This window comes from Corylus avellana, chromosome 2 (genome assembly GCF_965113065.1).
Source record: "Corylus avellana chromosome 2, dhCorAvel1.hap1.2, whole genome shotgun sequence".
In the NCBI taxonomy this organism is placed as follows: domain Eukaryota; kingdom Viridiplantae; phylum Streptophyta; class Magnoliopsida; order Fagales; family Betulaceae; genus Corylus; species Corylus avellana.
In genome coordinates, this window is record NC_142491.1 from 47,471,062 (window position 1) to 47,490,488 (window position 19,427).

General features: G+C 37.5%; 4 protein-coding genes across 4 annotated transcripts; 1 reads left to right on the forward strand and 3 right to left on the reverse strand.

The window, feature by feature from the left end:
* Positions 1–24: 24 nt before the first annotated feature.
* MIND (septum site-determining protein (MIND)) lies at positions 25–2,244 on the reverse strand. The gene has a single exon (XM_059591889.2). It carries the CDS (start codon positions 2,029–2,031, stop codon positions 1,057–1,059), a length of 975 nt encoding a protein of 324 aa, XP_059447872.1. The 5' UTR covers positions 2,032–2,244; the 3' UTR covers positions 25–1,056.
* Positions 2,245–5,804: 3,560 nt separating this feature from the next.
* On the forward strand, positions 5,805–6,780 carry LOC132179227 (stress response NST1-like protein). The gene has a single exon (XM_059591899.2). The coding sequence runs from the start codon at positions 5,987–5,989 to the stop codon at positions 6,629–6,631; it is 645 nt and encodes a 214-aa protein (XP_059447882.1). The 5' UTR covers positions 5,805–5,986; the 3' UTR covers positions 6,632–6,780.
* Positions 6,781–7,917: 1,137 nt separating this feature from the next.
* Positions 7,918–13,871, reverse strand: LOC132186257 (deSI-like protein At4g17486). Its single transcript, XM_059600142.2, has 5 exons — positions 13,347–13,871; positions 12,084–12,345; positions 9,213–9,280; positions 8,310–8,583; positions 7,918–8,085 (listed from the first exon to the last, which is right to left on the reverse strand). Exons 1-4 carry the CDS (start codon positions 13,479–13,481, stop codon positions 8,311–8,313), a joined length of 738 nt encoding a protein of 245 aa, XP_059456125.2. The 5' UTR covers positions 13,482–13,871; the 3' UTR covers positions 7,918–8,085; position 8,310.
* Positions 13,872–15,810: 1,939 nt separating this feature from the next.
* Positions 15,811–19,090, reverse strand: LOC132185954 (Protein kinase superfamily protein). The gene is made up of 2 exons (XM_059599778.2): positions 16,327–19,090; positions 15,811–16,223 (listed from the first exon to the last, which is right to left on the reverse strand). Exon 1 carries the CDS (start codon positions 18,913–18,915, stop codon positions 16,423–16,425), a length of 2,493 nt encoding a protein of 830 aa, XP_059455761.2. The 5' UTR covers positions 18,916–19,090; the 3' UTR covers positions 15,811–16,223; positions 16,327–16,422.
* Between the last annotated feature and the right edge of the window lie 337 nt (positions 19,091–19,427).

Consider the following 19,427-nt stretch of genomic DNA (forward strand, 5'->3'; position numbering starts at 1 on the left):
GAGTTTAAAATACTCAAACACTATGATTAAGTAGATACACAGAACGGTTACAAATGGTCAATTGCCACAAACTATTTATATCTCAGTTAACTATAGTACACCTAGCCTCAAATGGTAGCTGAATCGGCTGTAATCAAGTTTTATGAAGCAGTGGTAGTTCCTGAACATGTTGGAATGCCAGAAGAAGTTGCAATCAGCATTGAAACTGAGTTGAGCTGATCTTAGACTAAAACTTGCAGACCCCATTCCTAAAACTAAAACTAGAAATCCAGCATTTGAAAGAAGAAACATTGAATCATCAATCATCAAATTGAAGAAATACAAACTTTTGTGATCCACTTTAAACAACCTCTTACATTCTCCTCGTCTTGCATGAGTAGTGCAGCTAAGACATGACCCCATAACCTCATTCACGATAACCCATATAACCTCAAACTTAAAGCATAAACCCCTACCAGGTTCAACTTCTACCCTCCCAAGCCAAGAAAAATTCCAAGTTTCAGTCAGATTTTCAGAGTCAGATAACAAGTATGGAGTAAGTGGATACAGTCAGGGGCAGCAAATGATTGGTTTCCACAAACTATTTATATCAGTTGATTATGATCCACCTAAAAAGACAGAGCAAGAAGTTTCTAACATCAGATAAGCTCAAATAACAATGATGGGCACCACAAAAGTAGGCACAAATTTTCCAATTTCACAGCGTTCACAAGACAAATAGCAACTTTTGTTATAATTGAGTAAATACAGAAAATTCATCCTCAGAAGAACCAACATGTTGTCATAAAAAAAGCAACCAAATGCAGTTGAGCAGATCTTAACTAGACACCACTCCTAAAAGCTAATACTACTAGAAATCTAGCAAATCAAACAAAGAAACACAAAATCAGCAAAATGAAGAAAGAGAAGACAAACTTCACTGACCCCACTGTACACTACACAGCTAATTCTTACTTTCCTCCCGAAACAATCTCGGCTGCTGCTAAAGCCACCAGAAGCAAAACACTCGAACTAGCATAACCTTAAACCCATATACCTTAGCGTGCTTTCACTCTCTTAGCCTCCAAAAAAGGAGAAAAAGCCACGCTTCTTAGGCTCCTCCTCCACCATCACAGCTTTCATGCTATCCTGCTCAACAAGCCTCCAAGCCGCCTGCTCGAAAGCCAATCCGGCCAATGTGGGTGGCTTATTCAACACAAGCGGGTACCCTCTGTTGGTGCTCCTTATCACCTCCGAGTCCTCCGGAATCACACCCAACAACGCCAAACCCAACATCTCCTGCACATCCAGTACCGACATCATATCCTCGCCTTTGATCATGTCGGTCCGAACCCGGTTCACGATCATCTTGATGTCCCTAATTCCGTCACATTCCAACAACCCAGTGACCCTATCGGCATCTCGCAAGCTCGTGATGTCCGGCGTGGTCACTAGGACCGCCTCATTGGCCGGAGTGATGGCTGTGATGAACCCGGCATCGATTCCGGCTGGACAGTCGATTAGAATGAAATCCGGGGAACCCTCTTGGCGAGCTTTCAAGGCGTCGACGAGCCAAACCAGGGCCTTTCCGCCGAAGCCAATGGGGAGCTTGGAGCGGGGCTTGGAAATGCAGAGGAGTTCGAAGTTGGACCAGCGCTTGTCGCGGACGAGGGCCTGGTCGAGACGGCAATCGCCGTTGAGGACCTCCATCACGGTGTAGTTGACGCGGTTCTCGAGGCCGAGGAGGAGGTCGAGGTTGCGGAGGCCGACGTCGGCATCGATGGCGACAACGGAGAAGCCGAGACGGGCGAGGGAGAGACCGACGTTAGCGGTGGTGGTGGTCTTGCCAACGCCGCCTTTTCCAGAGGTAATGACGACGACGCGGGGGGTGTCGCCGGCCAGTTGGGGCTTTCGATTGTATTGGAGGAGGGCGTGTATTTTATGGGCGGGTTTTTTGGGGGGTTTGAGGGTTTTGGGGTTTAAGGGTTTTGAGAATGGTGGGGTGAAGTGGAGGAAGCGGTGGTGGTGGTGGTGGTGGTGGAGAGAGAGCATTGCTCTATATAGAGAAACAGAGGAGAAGGGGTTTTAGGGGAAGAGGAGGAGGAACACCATTTTTGGGGCAAAATGATAAAATGAGAATTGTTTAGCGGTGAGAATCGAGAGAGGTGGATCGATTGGTGGGTGTATTAGGGGCCGGGGGGATCCAACTAGTAGAAGCCCTACATCTGAGCTTCCTCCATTGTTGAGGTTCCCTTTTTTCTTTTTCTTTTTTATGTGTGATCTAAGATCTTTTATTGATGGAAAAATATTTTTAAAAAATTTACTAAATTCTCGTTGTTTATTTGAAACTCTAAAAATGTTCTTAATAATATTTTGGAAAAAAAAATGTTACAAATGTTTATGAAATACCAATTTTTATCCAGTCGCTCCTTAAAGTATAAATTTTATAAATTTGTTTCCTTTAATAACAAAAAACAAAAAAAGAACATTTAAACATATACATAAGCTTTTGTAGCTAATTGACTAGAAGAGGGTGAACTATTGGTTGGGGGGGGGGGGGGGTTTCGAGGTTATTAGATTGGATCGGCAGGATCATGATCCTCTCAATTCTAAATAAAATAGAAATAGAGTCATTTTATAGTCAATATTATATTTCAAATCTTTTTTTTTTTTTAGTGGAGATTCTACATATCTAAAGATGTATAGATTGTCACGTGATGAATATATTACTATATCATCATTTTTTAAATGATATGACATCATATAAATCATTAGATGTAACAACAATAAATTTTAACCATAAAATTGCTACTCTCGGAGAGGATCATGTTTTAATATGACCAACCCCCTCTCACCTCATATGACCAATTCCCTCTCACAAATTGAGGTTATGGTGTATTTGAGATTGCGATTTTGTAAGAATAATTTATGTTTTTAAAAGATATCGCCTTGGCATTGCAATTTAAAAAGCACTTAATTTAAAATAATAATAAAATATGCGATTTCAATAAGCAGACTAGGGGGTGCTTATTTGAAAAAACGCGAATTTAAACCAAAATCATGAATTCACAAAACAAATATTTAATAAAACAGTACTTTTTAACATGTTTTACCAAACGCCTTTACGATTTTAAAAAGTAATGATTTTGAAAACCCTATTTTTAAAAACGCTATTTTTAAAATTGCAATTATTGAAATCGCAATTTTAAACAGACCCTTAGTTTGACTACTCGTAAAAGAAAAAAAAAATTGTTAATTATTTTTTATTTTTTATATTAATGTGCATAGTTTTTTTTATTTTAATTTTTTATTAAAGGAAATACATGTTGCCTTCTCATTTGGTATGACGGGATTGCATTGTTATAAATTTAATGAAAGGCATACGTAATGATCTATTTGATAGCGGTTCTAACATTAATGAGTAAATTGATAAAATTTAAATATTAAAGGTGCAATTTGATAAAGAGCGATACCATTGGAAGCATTTTTACCTAATATTTTTTTCAATATGATTTCACTAGAAACAATCTAAACAAAGAAATTGAATGGAAACGATCACATCTCACGACCAAAAAACCCTTATGAAAACATATATATGCTCACATTTGTTAATGCCTTATTTTCTAAAGTTAAAGATATTAACAAATGATCTAAAATACAAAACAAAACTCAAAAATTGTTTTTATCTTTATATCACACTGCAAGAAAACGGATGCAGCATTGAAAGGGCAAGAGAGTGAAGTATAGATTTTGTTAAAGAGATGAAAATGGCTTCTGCTTTGTGATTGTGAAGAACTATTTTTTACCCGGGACCGGGAAGATCTTTTCTCTTTTCTCTTTTTACCTGAAAAATGTTTTCTATTGGATTTATATTTTCTGAATGAATACCCTAAAAATTACAAAAACCGTTGATCAAAAACTATTTTGGTCCACGTAAAAAAGAGGTAACCCAATCTCACGGATCCCATTGCTTCCGATGTGGGACCAACACAACAATTCTGATCCATTTACGTGTCAAGACAGAACCGGTGACGCACACTTTTGTCTGTCCCAATCGTAGACACCAAGAAAAGAAAAGTCAAATTTTCTACATTTACCTTACCTTTTCCATCATCTTGTCCTCACAAAGGCAGACGTGTCTGCATCTGATTTGCGCTTCATACGATTACCCTTCACCTCTACCATGTGATCGGTTATATTATCTCTCTCACTCTCGAAATTTTTCACTTTCTTTTCCTACCCAAATACGTTTCTCTGGATCCATACTCTCCAAAACTCCAAACCCTATTATAACCTCTTCGTTCTTTCGATACTTCTCATTCCAACGTAGAAAGCTTTCACCCCACTTCTCTATCAGTGCCTTTCCAACCAGGTTTCTACTTTTTGCTTCCTTTTTTTTTTTTTTTTTTTTTTTTTTTTTTTAATTTTAATAATTGAAATTTGGTGTACTTTATTTTTGTATATGATTTGGATTTAATTATTGGCTTCTGGTTTGGATTTTGTGTGATTTGGATAAATGGGTTTTTGGATCTGATTCTAAGTTCTGTTTGAAGTGGTTTATTTGTTGGGAATTGATGTTTCTGTATCTGGATCGAGTAGATCACAGGGTTGCAGTTATGCGCTTTTACTGAACTAGCAATTTTATTCAATGATTTAGGAGTTTAAGTTGTACAGTTTAGGGTTCTAGTGAATTTACCTTCTATTTTTGTGTGAAAATGCGAATCATTTATATGAAACATAATTTTTTATTTATTTATTGTTACTTTGATTTCTAACAAAATGAGAAATTTAACTGTGTAAATTAGTTGAAGTTGGTCCAATTGAGTTGTAATTTTTGTTTTCTTGCATGCAAATAATTATTTGAATGAGAATTAATTGCAAATTTAGTTTTTTTTTTTTTTATGCAATACAGAACTAAATGAACCATTAGGGTTTTCGGTTTAGTTAGGTATTTGAATGAATTAAGATGATGTGTTGTCGTGTAGAGGTTGATTATGGTGCGTCCTGCCTTAGGTTATAGTGGATCTCTTTCTAGGGTTTCTTCATTTCGGTTAGAAGTTCTTAATGATCTGTTGGGATTTGGATGGTTATGGAGGTGGGGATCATGTAGTTGACTTCGTTCATCTCTGTATGTGTTTTGTGCATGCATCTTTTGCTTTGTATATTTTTGCCAGAAGATTCCTCACTTTACCATTTGCATGATGTGCAAGTTTCTTTTCTTTTTGAGTTTTTGCATGCATGTTATTTTGTTTTAGAAATTTGTAATTTGGATCACCAGTGCTCACTTGGAGATGCTCACTTGGAGTTGATAGTCATCATGGTTGTCAATTTATCTTTGGGTTTCTTATATGAGTTGTAGTTAGTTTGTGGACAATCTTATTGACACTTTCATGTGCAATTTATCTCCTTTAGGAAGTTTCAGTGATTGAGCCTTTTTTGTGGTTTGTTGTTGTAACAGTCAATAAACTGCAACTAGCGTGGTGTTCACAGTTGTTATGCGTACATGTGTGTTTACAATGTCCAGTGGTCTTTGCTATCTTAGTCTGACTTACATGCTTAGTCTTCATCTGCATTGCAGTAGGGAAGGCATGTGAGAGCTGTTTGAACCAGACTGTATTTGTTGCTTCAAAAAGTTACACCGGTTTTGTGGTTCTCTGGGTGCGAAGAATGGGTAAATGCAAGGGTTGTGGGAAATTAGGAAGAATGGTGCCAAGGGACGGATCTTTAAGCGCTTATGACTCTGCTCTTCTGTTGTCTCCTATTGTTTCTGTTTGGGACTGCATTGTTCGTAAAATGAGGTATTCTTACAGACCTGAGTGGGTGTAGTTATCAAGGTTGTCACACTATATTAGTTCTTCATACTGTGTCCTATTAGAATTTACTTAGTATTAAAGAGAAAAAAAAAAGAAAAGAAAGGGAAAGAACAGTTATAGGGAAATGTATAGATTTTGAGGAGTTCACTTGAATAGAAGTGGATTAAAGGCAACTGAGTAGGTTGTTAGTTTTAATGGATAGCATGGGATGTAATAAAGTGCAATCTGTCATGAGAAAAGGGAAAAAGAAGCAGGTGAAAGATGAAGTCGATCGTATGAAACAGGCTGAGAAGAAAAAGAGGCGCTTGGAGAAAGCCCTTGCTACTTCTGCAGCCATCATTTCTGAACTAGAAAAGAAGAAACAGAAAAAGAAAGAAGAACAACAGAGGCTTGATGAAGAGGGTGCTGCAATCGCTGAGGCTGTTGCTCTGCATGTCTTACTTGGTGAAGACTCAGATGATTCATGTAAGATTGTTCTCAACAAAGATGAGGGGTTCAACACTTGGGACTGTCCTCACAATATTGACCTCTTTGTGAGTGGAAGTAGAGCTGGCTTTCCTTACTCGGATTCTGCCAAGCACTCATTTGAAGGAATTGGGTGGGTCTCTAATGCTTATAGATCTGGATGCAACTGGGGTGGCTTGGAGAGCGGTGACTGGTCATTCTCATCTGGACCTTTTGCAAGGGAGGATCTTCCTGCCTCCTATTTTGAGGAAGCAGGTTGGGAGGCTACAGGATTCTCTGCTGGTCTTATTGCAGCACAAGCTGTTTCATCCCTACAGATTGCAGAGGATGCTCATGAAGACACAATTGTCCTGAATGGAATGCTAAGAGGGTAGAATCGTCAGTTTAAGTCATATCATTACTTGCAGGAGTGATCGTATGAGTTAATTAATATTTTGTATATATATTTCATGAATGTATCCTTTGTTATTCATAAGTTGCGCGTTTTGCTTCCTGAATCTTGAACCAATGTGAAGTGTCATCATACCCTCTGTCATGTTCAATTGTTTTTATCATCTTCTTTCAAATAGGATGTCGAGGATGCAAGTTTTCCCATGGAGTTGGCTAAAATCACTCTTGAGACATCATAGACTCATCATCATGTTCTGGCTGTGGAGTGATTCCTTTAATGTATTGGAGTACTACAGTTCCATCATGATATTAGATATTTTTTGTGTTGGTTTACAAATCTTATATATTCACTGCAGACTCATTTTTATTCTGTTAAGCTTTTCGAATTATTAGATCAATTAATGGGTAGGACTTAATTTTTTTTTTTTTTTTTTTTTTTAATTTTAATTTCCATTAATTTGAGAATACTTCTTAAATTTTTGTAATTGTGATAGGTTTTATGGATGAATATATATGGGTGCTTGGCTGGCTGTTATTTGATGAGAAATGCTAGAAGTTATACTTTTATCTTACTTTATTAACATGGTACTGTCAATCAGCTCTTAGATTGGTTTTTATTTAAAAAAAAAAAAAATAAAATAAATAAAACCCGAAAGTTAATTGACTGTCAAATCAACAAAGTGAGATGTATAAAGTGTACTCCATAAAATCATCGCTGAATTGATGTTGAAGGCAAGGCTTGGGAAAAGAGGAAGAAGAAATAAAGGTCAGTCGAATTGTGTCATGATTTTGTAGCAGAATGGTTTGTGAAATGGGCTGTGTTGCCGAGGTAGTAGTAGAATCTTGAAATGCTTCATTCACATGGCCCTCACAGTCATGGAGTATGATGTATACCCAACCGCAATCTTTCTCTTAAGCCTATTTCATTCTGCTCGAAGACACATCTACCCACCAAAAATCTGAAAATTGATTGGAAATGGGCTGGAAAAAGAGGATAAAACTTTTTATAAGGTGGTTTTTATTACATAAAAATGAGAGTAATTTGGAGTGTTTTATAAACATTTTGTTGGGCTGGCAACATTTGTTTATTTAATTAAACTTTTTTGAATGTGCTTTTTGTTTTTTGATTAAAAAAGTGTTATAATGTGACAAAGGTCAAAATAATTAAATATATCGAGTCCACCACAATGTATATTAAACTGCCATTGAAGCACACGACAGAGAGTGAAAAGTGATGCCCCAATCAATTCAACATCCCTGCGCTGCTCCCTGAGATTGGCTTGCGTAAGAACTTAAAAGGACATACCCAAGCCAAGAAAACATTGGATTACAGAAACTATATCCTTACATCGTAGGTCTATATCTATAGTTGCAAACTAACAAAAGGCATGCTACACAAAGAACCTTGCCCGCCCCAAGCACCATACGATCTTCAGGACTGCATGGAGATCAATCAATCTTGTCAATATAATGCTAAAAAAAAAAAGACGCTATAAGGTGGATAATCTTCTAGATGTGCTTTAGTTCTTTGGGAGCATCAATGTGAAGATTTTAGTTGATCAACAAATGCTAATTTTACATTGATACAGAATGAATAACATGTAAATGGCCCTTCCATGGTTCCAACTGGTACACACAAGAAGATGCTTTTGGAATATAGACCTCACACATCATGCAGAGATGACCGTGAATTTTGCCGGAGAGGTGATTGTTGCTGCCGACGTCTATCCTCATCCTGATTCTCAATTTCTGAGCTACTAGACGGTTTTGCACCGGTAGTAACAAGGTTTTTAAACCACGTACCTTGAAATCTAGGAGCGCCTCTGTTTGAATTTCCCGGGGACTCAGGAGAACCCCCGGCATTATTAGCAACTCCCAAAAGGAAACGGTAAGCCACTTTGCTTGCTGATACTATCTCTGTCTTGGCTTGTCTCAACTGCAATGACAACCACAAAAATATCAGAACTCATTCTACCATTTTTTCTTCACCCTTTCAAAAGACTTGAACGTAAGAGGTACCCACACACCACTTACCACTAGGGCCAAAGCCCAAGTCATAGAGAATGCTTAATTGCACCAAAGCCAAGCTAAAAAGAAGGTATAGGTTTAACCAAAAATGAGAAAATAAAAAGATCCTCATTTCCCACAATGAGATATCTGCTACATTTTTCACAACAATGTAGAATTTATTTTTGAGTCTTCACATAATTATATAAAATGTCCAAGCAGTCCTTTTTTTTTTTTAAAAAAAAAAAAAAGATGAGATAAAAGATAAGATTTATAACACCTCAGGGAAGTTAAAGGTAACTAGAACTCTGCGCAATACTTGAATGGTATCAAGTAATGTACCAAAAACATACATTGCTAGGTCCACTGAAACCTAAGCTGAATAACTCATGCCAAAAAACAGCTTGTTAGTGTAAAATCATAAATGATATCTGTGATTATGAAGGACCTATAGCAATTTAAAACAACAACCCATCCATTAAAATAAACAACTACAAAGATAGAGATACTATTCCAGCAGATTTTGACAGTAGCATATTAAAGAACAGTCTCTCTCACCCGTAGAGCTGTATTTCCTGCAACTTCCATGGCAGCATCACCAGCATTGGCAAAACGATTAACCCAGCCTGTTACAAAAGCTATAAGAATATGCCTTTCCTAGTAATTTGCAGAAGTAATCATGCTCTTCTTTAAAGGGGTGTCTTTGTATACTTCCTGTGTACTTGGGTTGCGCCCATTTGCGCTTTTCAATGATATTCTTACTTATTTATCAAAAAAAAGTAATCATGCTCTTTTGAAATACAAAGACACAGAAAAAAGCACTCAGGTCATAAATCCATAACCCAACTAACTTCTCTTTTGAACCTATATGCCTTCTCACTGCCCCCACCACCAGCCTTTTAAAGGAGAAACCAAAATAATAAGCAAACACTAAATTTATATTTTAATGCATTGACTTAGTTCGTTTACATCGCTTCTGTGATATAACAGTTTGTCATGACTAAAAAAATAAGTAATGCAAACTCCCGCATGAACAAGCACGCAGATAGAGAAATTTTCCATATAAGTTTACTATGAAAATTCAAGTACATATGCCAGCTTTGATGGAAATTAAAGCACTATCAATGTACTTTCTAAGTCAAGTAAAATGAAAGATATTGGAATGAAAAAAGTAACACAACCGAAACACTTCAGTCCCATATTAGGAAGATGAGTAGTTTACATAAAGTGAGTAGTTTATAAAGACACTCATAGGTGCTAAGTCCTACATTGGTTCCTTGTTAAGTAAGACTAGGCTTTACAAGTGATTTTAGAAAAACTCAAAATTGACTAGTCATTTTAGAGTAATAACGCAAATACGTCTAGCACTTGTTCTAAGTCATTACAAATAGTATCAAAACTTAGTAACATCATGTGATACTGGAACACTATATGGCATGGCTTTGACGCAGACGTTAAAAATTTAAAGAGGCCGGGGTGGGGGGAGGGGAAATCCTAGTCCCATATTGGGAAGGTGAGTAGCTCATATAGAATATGTGGTTTATAAAGACACTCATGGGTGCTAAGTGCCACATTAATTCCTTAATAGGTGAGATTATGTTTTATAAGTGATTCTAAGGAAGCTCCATATTAACTAGTCCTTTTGAAGTGATAGCGCAAATGTGGCTAGCGCTTTCTTGGATCGTTACAACTTTTCACACCTAAAATAGGTTGCTGCAAAAATATGGACACAACATTATACGAACAAGCCCAAATGGTATCATAGTAACACCATGTGGTACTAGAGTACTGCATGACATAGCCCTAACGAAGACGTTAAGAATTTAAAGGGGGAAGATTGTAATCCCAGTTCCATATTAGGAAAATGAGTAGCTCACATAAAATTTGTGGTTTATAAAAACACCCATGTGTGATAAGACTCACATTGGTTCCTTACTATGTCTATGTCATATGTAAGACTTGGCTTTATAAATGATTCTAAGAAATCTCCAAATTGGCTAGTTATTTTGGAGTGATAAAGCATACGTAGCTAACATTTTCCGTGAATTGTTACAACTTTTCAGACCTAAAATAGGTCGATGCATAATTATGGACGCAACATGATGCGAACAAGCCCACATGGCAAACTTACTGTATAAATGGATGCACTTATAGCAGTACATGAGAACAGCTAAAGGAATATTTTTGCATGAATCAAGTAAACCTAATTCCGGCTGCCAAGGGTTGCCGACAGGAGTCCTGTTCAACACGTCTAAACTATTTAAACATCTATTCAGAAACCACGAAAGTGTCTGGTGTACCTTCTAGATGTATTTTAGTCATAAAGTCCTTTTCAAGAAAATTGAGGTGTTTTATGATGATCAGGACGTGCTTTTGAGAGAAGACCTTTTCCTAAAAAGCCCATCCTATAGAAAATACTAACTGGGCAATGACACACCCAATAGAAATAAAGGGAGGCAGCTTTCTGAATTTCCTTCTTGGAAAACTGAAAACTTGGCACTTAAATGCAGTGAAATTTTATTTTTATCCCAGTTTAACCATTTTCCAGTTTTGTTCCAAAACTATTCTTCCAAATCTCATCATTTCATAATTTATGAGAAAGGAATTGCAGAAACCTACCCAGAAACAGGAGTTTCAACTAATTTACCGTTCTCTCAACCATCCTGTGAGAAAGCATCTAAAATAATCCATGTTATTGACTATCCAATTTGATTAAAATTGGGTTTTTGTAATCCTAGATACTCATGGATGGGTATGCTATAAATAAAGCTGATTAGTTATATATGTCTCTGCAATACCTCACCAATGTGGATTAGAAATAAGTGATCTATGTTCCTTAAGCATGAAAGAGTCTTTGGGACCATTTTTTTTGTGATTAACAGATAGGGTTCTTAGAAAGTGGTTCAATATTATAACCATTGTAGGAGACAACTCAAAATTGCAGGTTTTCAATCAGGAGGAAGGGATAAAGACAAGGGAAGGTGTTTACGACAAAAGAGGAAAGAAAAAAGTGAAACTGGCTGATGGGCATTCACCAAAAACCTGTTTTAGGCGGAAGTTATTGGAAAAGTTCATCTTAAAAAGACCATCTTCAGGAAGAAATACTCATCCTCAATCGTCAAACCAAACACAACCCATGTTCCTCCTCCAGACACTAACCAAATCAAGCAAAATGAAAAAAGAAAAAAAGGAGCATATCAACATAGCAAGTCACTGAATGAAAGAAGGTCATCAACACAGGCATAGCTCAAGTAAGAGATACTCCCTATTTAGCATTTACATTGAAAAGCAAAAAACCATTGCTCTGCATAGGCCAAAGGAGCAGTAGATATAAGTCAAACATATTAGTCAAGTAAGCCCTAAGTCGCACAACATAAGGATTTGAACTTGAGACAGCTAGTAAATATCATAATCCAGGATGACATTTACCTGGAAGCTTTGGCACTTCAAGCCTTTCACAGAACTCATCACAGAAGTGATTGCAGTTTTTTGCTAACAAGTCATACGAATTCCCAGGCCACTCTCTACTCAGTTCCCTCAAGATCTGATTTACCTTGAAGATTGAAGAGTTTGTTTCTCCAAGAACAACAGATTCACGATATGTATACATTGGATTCTTTCCAGAAGGGCAACTGAAAACTCCAGTTCCTTGTTCACAGTACCCAAATGACCATTCTTCATCTCCATAAACCTATTATATGTAAACATAAAGGATCCAATCACCTCTACAAACATTTCTAGTCATTATAACTAGGGAAAAAAACTAAGGTTAATATATCATAAAAACAGATGCTGAAGAAATATACATGATGACAAAATGCCAATAAAATGGGAAAAAGGAAAGAAAGACATTGAAGATGAATGACACAGTTGTTAACATGTATGATAAGAGGCATATAATGAAGGCATTGCATGCTCACTAAAGTATAACTGATGATCTCTAGAATCTCAAACAATTATTTCCCCAAAGATGAATTCAAGATATTTCTTTACACGGTAAATAAGAATGGTTTGCTGATGATTGTGAAAGAGTTTTCTTGGCAGTCAAGGCTTAAGGTTCCTATTGGCTCCGATTGTTAGGTTATTCTTGAGCTATATGGCACTTTTTCATGTGATGCATGCACACTCACTGAATCCAACATTCGAAATTGAGCCTAAAGGAGATTGAAATTATTGAAAAGATACACAATATGTCCTCAGACTTTTTTTTCTAAGAATATTTGAGGAGCAAGAGGTAGGCTAATAGGTAAAGGCATTTAAAGATACTTTCACAGCCAAGTAGATGTGTACAACTGCATCTCTTTACTCAAATGCAAGCTTTTATTGGGCCTATCAGCGTGTTAATTACGAACCAAGTATTTAGACTGAGAAACACTTACCCCATTTTCATCATCAGCGTCACGTCAAGTATCATAGGTCGGTGAAACCAAAACCCTAGATCCCGGCTTAATCAATCAATATACATAAATCTCACCACACCGTACATATACATCCAGATAGTTGGACTTACGGATTTAATCTAACATGCTATCCAAGACCAAGAATCTCACACAACAAAGCCAAATTTCCAAGAACCAAATCTCAAACCCCCAAGATCCATCACAGCATCATATAATACGGTAACCAAGCTATAAACAAATTCAGACATGCATATATATATATATATAGCGAGAGAGAGAGGGAGGGAGAGACCTGAACAGCGCTGTGGAAAATGCCACCGAGGCCAATACCGTCCTTGAAGATCTTGTTGATGTGAAGAATGGTGTTATTGGTCTTGTCCGATCCACTATTCGTCACGTCGTATATGTGCAGTATCACCTGCGTCATCTCCCTCTTCTTCTTCTTCTTCTTCTTCTTCACAAAAACCCTAGCCCTCCCCTCTCCCTCTCCCTCTCCCTCTCTCTCTCTCTCTCTCTCTGAATACTCGCTTTCTCTCCCTATCTCTGTAAAGAATGAAAAAACTCAATTCAAGAACCGCAACGCAACAGCGCCCTATTTTCACTTTCTTCCATTTCGTCTGCCTCTCTCCATGTTTCAATTTTGATTTTGAATATTCACTATCGCCTCGATATGCTCTCACGTTTTTGGTAAAAAATTATATTTCAAATTTTGTGTCTCACACTCTCATCTCATTATTTGATAATTAAATATTTAAATATTTAAATGATTTAATTTAAAAAGTAAACTTTTCAGAATTTCCGTAACTAATCGGTATAACATGTCCGGGCTACCGGCCAGTTCTTTTTTTCCTTTTTCGTTTTAGGGAAGGCGAGGGTGGGGGGGCGGCCGGGGGAAATGATGAGTAGGATTCGATTTTCTGGATAAGATGGCCCCACTTGGTGACGCAATCAATTATTAACGAAGGCACTGAGAGCACCAACAGCTGTGAGGAGAGGCTTGATGACGATTATGCCCTTACTCATGTCCTCCAATGGAGTTAAATCGAAGGATTAACCCGCCAAAGAAGGAGTGGGCGTCACATGGTAGCTAAAGTTAATGGCCTATGATAAGCAAAGTTAATTATATTCCCCACTCTGTCAATGTGTTGATGAATCATGGGTCTCCCTCCAACACCTTTTTAGTGGTGTCCATGTTCAAATCTAGATAGATCTTTTTTTTAAAAAAATAATAATAATAATAATAATACTAATTTAATGAATTAGAAGATTGGCCACAGATTGTTCTGTCAGACGTCGTATGTGTTTGAATGTTTTAAGTATTTTTTTTTTTTTTTTTTTAAAAAAAAAAACAAGGGTGTTCCAAAAACTGTTTTAATGTTGGATGCTTAAATTTATTGTTTTTCTTGGGAAAAAAAAAAAAAAAAAGTTTAAAGAAGTGTTTCTCGCACCTATTTCATTAGGTGATTGCCCCCTTATGCCCTAAGAATATCGAGGCGTTAATGTGCACAGTCATAACACAAGCCAAAGTCTTGAATGCATAGAATGTACATATTTTCACCAAATAAATACTTTTTTTAAAAATAAAAAAATAAAAAAAGTAAATACATAATTAAGGAAGGGTGATGACTAAATAGATGTGATAATGTGAATCGGCAGTGGGTGAAAGATGAAGAAGATAATAATATTAAGTGAAGTCCACTCATCTTTAGTGGAGAGGTCCCTCCCCCACTTGCTTGCTGTCATCCAGACTGGAATAGCTGCGGCCACACCAAATGCATGCACTTCGTTGGTACAGCTGCTAGAGCACATATCCATATATATCATGTCCAGTTAGACTAGGGCCCTGAGGTTCCTCAGCTAGCTATGAATAAAGCCCAAGAAGTTACTAGTGACTCAATAAATACAACCAAAACCACAGGAAAATATAAAGAACAAAAAAGAGGGAAGGAAGGGTCACGGGTTTGAGTCAGATAATCAGATAATGGGCAACAATCGATTCGAGGGAAGGAAGAACAAGAACATGGAAATGCTTCCACTTTTCAAAGGAGAAGTGAACAAGAGCTATGAAGCATCTTTTATGATGGAATCTATCAGCCTGCCATAGAAATTAGAAACGACCCTTATGGGTGCAGAGACACCAGCTTTCTTTCCAGCGAGCAAGATAACCCTACTGACGTGTGTGCAAGGACTCTTGGGATCCTAGAAAATTCTTGCAAACATTATATATAAAATGGAAAAACGTAAAGAAGATCAAACTTCATAGCCTAACAGGCAATAAGAAGTGCTCCAGAATGACTCAAAGCTGAAGCAAAACCATTCAAACCAATCCAGGATGGATAGCACCTCTTTGTCCTTCAAAAGTTTCAATATCAAAGAATTTTCAGTTTGAGAGCATGTGTTGTTCCTATGATTGATCAGTGTTTAAAGGAAATCACTTGTATGTTTACCAACAACTATTCCAATCAATGCATAACTTAGTATAGAACTTGATGATAATATCGACCATCCGTGACAAGATAATTGAAGTTTTGTCTTTAACATAGATAATTCTCTATCATATCACCTATGACTTAAATAGCACTAGAAAGTAATCATTTTGTTAAATTACCACTTACCTCAAAAGTTTAAGTTAAAATCAAACTCCCATTCTTTGCTTATTCTGATACAATGTTAAATTATTACTTATCCAAAAACTTTAAGCTGGTAGGACCACTTTTAATTATTGAATTAATATTTTAACACATTTCGTTTTTGAATATCTAAAATGAAGACAGTTGATTAACATGTATAGGAATATCCAGGGTTACAGTAAATAAGATAGGTTCCAACATTGCACCCCCATTGCTGTGATGGTCCCATTTCTAGTTGCCACTCCATTCTGGAGAGATGGATCCAAATATAACAGCACCCAAACCAGAATGACCATCAATTTTTGTGGAACAATCCAACATGACATCAGGCCATGGATTGACACTCAAAAAACATAAGTGTAGAAGAGGGGAGCCAGGATTCACTCACCATATCAAACAATTTAATGACAAAACAAATGTATCTTAGTACACACAACAGTTACTGCTGTATCTATTTAGTGGCACACAACAATAATACAGAGAGCTTATTACAACCTCTTGAAATGACTGAACGAGTAATCCGGAACTGTCTAAGAAACCTGTTATATTCCATAAGAAAATCAAAATAGAGGATTTTATGCAATCTCAAAGAAAAATGAGAAAGGGTAAGTAGTAACAGAAGGAAAAATTAGAGATGAGTACCTCTAAGATGTGTTTCAGTGGTAGTTTTAAGAATTATACTGGCAACCTTGAGATTGCTTATACTGTAGGACAATTATTTGCAGGATGAGTCTAAAGCTATCTGCCTTCATTAGTCATCAACTGGGAAAAAACTTTGGTTGTAGATAAGTCTGAATTATAATTCCCGTCTTCTCCCTCCCTTCTTATGTTATTAGATGGAATATGGGGAACACTTCCAGGTGTTGGGGGCTCTGGCCCATTAATATTGCTGGCTTCATGTGGTTCTCTTTGCTGTCCAGTTTCCTGAAGCTGAAGTGCATATTCCAGATTCCATAATACATCACCCATGGTTGGCCTATCAACACCATACTCGGCCAAACATTTCTCTGCTGTTTCTCCGAATTTCTTTAAAGAGCTTGGTCTAATCCGTCCAACAAGATATGGATCAATAATTTGCTCGAGCATGCCCTTATTCTGCCATTGCATTGCCCATTCAGCTAAATTCACCTGCTCTCTAGCAAGCAATGGATCAACAGCAGGTCTAGCACAAAGAACTTCACAAAGCACAACCCCAAATGAATAAACATCTGACTTATCTGTAAGCTGCTGCCTCCGGAAATACTCGGGATCAAGATAACCAAAACTACCCTTTACACCAGTACTTACATGGGTTTCATCGAGACATGGGCCAGATCTTGAAAGACCAAAATCGGCGACCTTGGCCACATAATTCTCATCAAGTAAAATATTGGTCGACTTAATGTCACGATGGATAATTCCTTCTGCTGAACCTGTATGAAGGTAATGAAGACCTCTTGCTGAGGCAATGCATATTTCAAGTCGCTGCTTCCAAGTCAAAGGTGGGAGCCCTGAACCATACAAGTGACTTTTCAATGGTCCTTTTTCCATGTATTCATACACTAGGATCATTTCCGACTGTTCTTCACAATATCCAACAAGAGAAACAAGATGGCGGTGACGAATTTTGGACAGAACTGTTATTTCAGTCTGGAATTCTGGAAGGCCCTGCCTGGATCCGGGCACACCTCTCTTCACAGCAACCTTTGTATTGTCTCTAAGAACCCCCTTGAAGACCATGCCAAATCCACCAGAACCTATGATTAGATTCTGGTCAAAATTGTTTGTTGCCAATTGTAAATCAGCAAAAGGGATTCTCAAGGCAAAATATCCATTTGGGCCAGGAGATGCATAGGCTGTCCCTTCAGACATTCTACTGTGTGAACTGCCTCCATATACACGCAATGGTGTCCACCCCACACTTTCTGCAGGCCTTGGTTTTGGTTTCTTCTTCCTGCATTTCATAGCAAGCAGCAGTGCAAGCAGTAACAAACATAAACCAACAAAACTGCCAATAATTGAACCCACTACAACCCAAATATTCTTCTTCTTAGGGCTAGTTTCCTCGCTCTCAATATTTTCTATCTTCATAATCTCTGCCCCATTCAGAATAGCATTCATTGTCAGAGTATTGCTCAGAACAGAAGGACCAACACTGACTTGCACAACCCCGGGATCAACTGAATCCACAACAAAATCAACATAGACTGGAGATGCAAGCACGCGAAATGTAAGTGTTGATAAATCGAGATCCCCATAAGCAAGGTATTCATTGATATATACATTAAAGTACAGCGAGTTTAACACACGACTAACAAAATCACAGAAATGCAATCGAACCAAGTATCGAGCACTGCCTGAAGCCACTGGAAAATTCCAAGTGATATTAAACGTTTGATAGCTCGAGTTTTCCCTATTCATTTCTTGGGCAGTCATATACACATTATCAGGCGCAATATCTCGACTTGCACCTCCAGCCTCATACTTTGGTGGGTAATTAGTGTTTGCACGCCTCGCGGCGGATTTCAGAAGAAGATAATCATCATCAGGGATCCAAGTCCTCCAAAGGGTATCATTAAAAGGAGTCAATTTTGAACCTCCAACATTAATCCTATAAATAGTCTCCAAGACCTGTGAAGAAAGATTCTTGTACACTTGACTTCCAGCAGCACCAATTAACTTAACTCCCTCGTCCATTATAAGGTCCCCAGGAGCCGTAAAAACTTCGATTGCATTAACGAATCCGAAACCCGAAACATTTACAGGAGTGAACACAATTTCAACCACATTTCTATCTACTTTTAATATATACTCTCTAAGGACAGTATTAGTACTATTCAATTGCAAGTCTCTCAGAATCAAAACCCCATTAACCAAAACACTAAAACGCGCTGAATTTAAATGAAAACCTTGAGCTACAAAGGGCGAGAAATGGAAACGTACCAAGTGAGTCCCATTTTTCTTGATGTTGAATTTGTACCCTGAACTGCTGGTGAAAACTCTGGCTGTATGGTACAAAGCGGGTAACTCTGAAGGAGGGTTTTGGTTCTTGAGCGAAATGGAGTGGCCTGGTGAGAGAAAAGCCGAACCGGGTTTGGCTGAATCAGCGAGAAAGAGTCGGTTGTAGAGGGAAATGTTGGTGGGTGAGCCACAGTTGAGGAGGTAGTTGTCTGTGGGAGTAAAAGAGGTTGAGAAGGAGAAGGAGACGAGAGAAACAAGAATTGTAGGGAGGAAGAGGTTTTTGGTCACCATATTAAGGAGGTTCTTTGGGGCTGGTTGAAGAGGTTCAAGATTTGGAGCTCATGGGAGTGACGGTGTGGACTTGGAGCTGGAAGTGAGAGAGACCGGACTTGGACTTGGAAGTTTATAGCGTTTTCCTTTCCGGTATTGGGTATTAAATTCAGTGTCTCTGGTGGCGTTCATATGGTTGCAGAATGTTGGGTGTGATTTTGAAACCTTTTTACTTACTCTGAAGTCTGAACTAGTTAGTGTAAGGGATATTTTTTAATCTTATTTTATATTAGTTAATATAGTGTGTTTTAAATTATTATTATTTTTAATATTAATCACTTATTAAAAAAAAAAAACCACTTAAAATATGTGACATCAACTACTATAAAATGAGTCGATATGTATTTAATGGAGTTTAAATCGTACCTAGAACGCTCAAACACTTTTTGAGGCCACCTCAATTCTACTATTCACCGGTCCAATGCACATAAATAAGTATGAAAAATAATTATACTCTTTTAACAAAAAAAATA

Coding starts and splice junctions, on each gene's coding strand:
- MIND (XM_059591889.2), bottom strand. CDS start 2,031: ATGCTCTCTCTCCACCACCACCACCACCACCACCGCTTCCTCCACTTC.
- LOC132179227 (XM_059591899.2), top strand. CDS start 5,987: ATGGATAGCATGGGATGTAATAAAGTGCAATCTGTCATGAGAAAAGGG.
- LOC132186257 (XM_059600142.2), bottom strand. CDS start 13,481: ATGACGCAGGTGATACTGCACATATACGACGTGACGAATAGTGGATCG. Junction 12,346..13,346: donor TTTTCCACAGCGCTGTTCAG/GTCTCTCCCTCC, acceptor TACATATAATAG/GTTTATGGAGATGAAGAATG. Junction 8,584..9,212: donor CAGGAAATACAGCTCTACGG/GTGAGAGAGACT, acceptor TTGTCATTGCAG/TTGAGACAAGCCAAGACAGA.
- LOC132185954 (XM_059599778.2), bottom strand. CDS start 18,915: ATGGTGACCAAAAACCTCTTCCTCCCTACAATTCTTGTTTCTCTCGTC.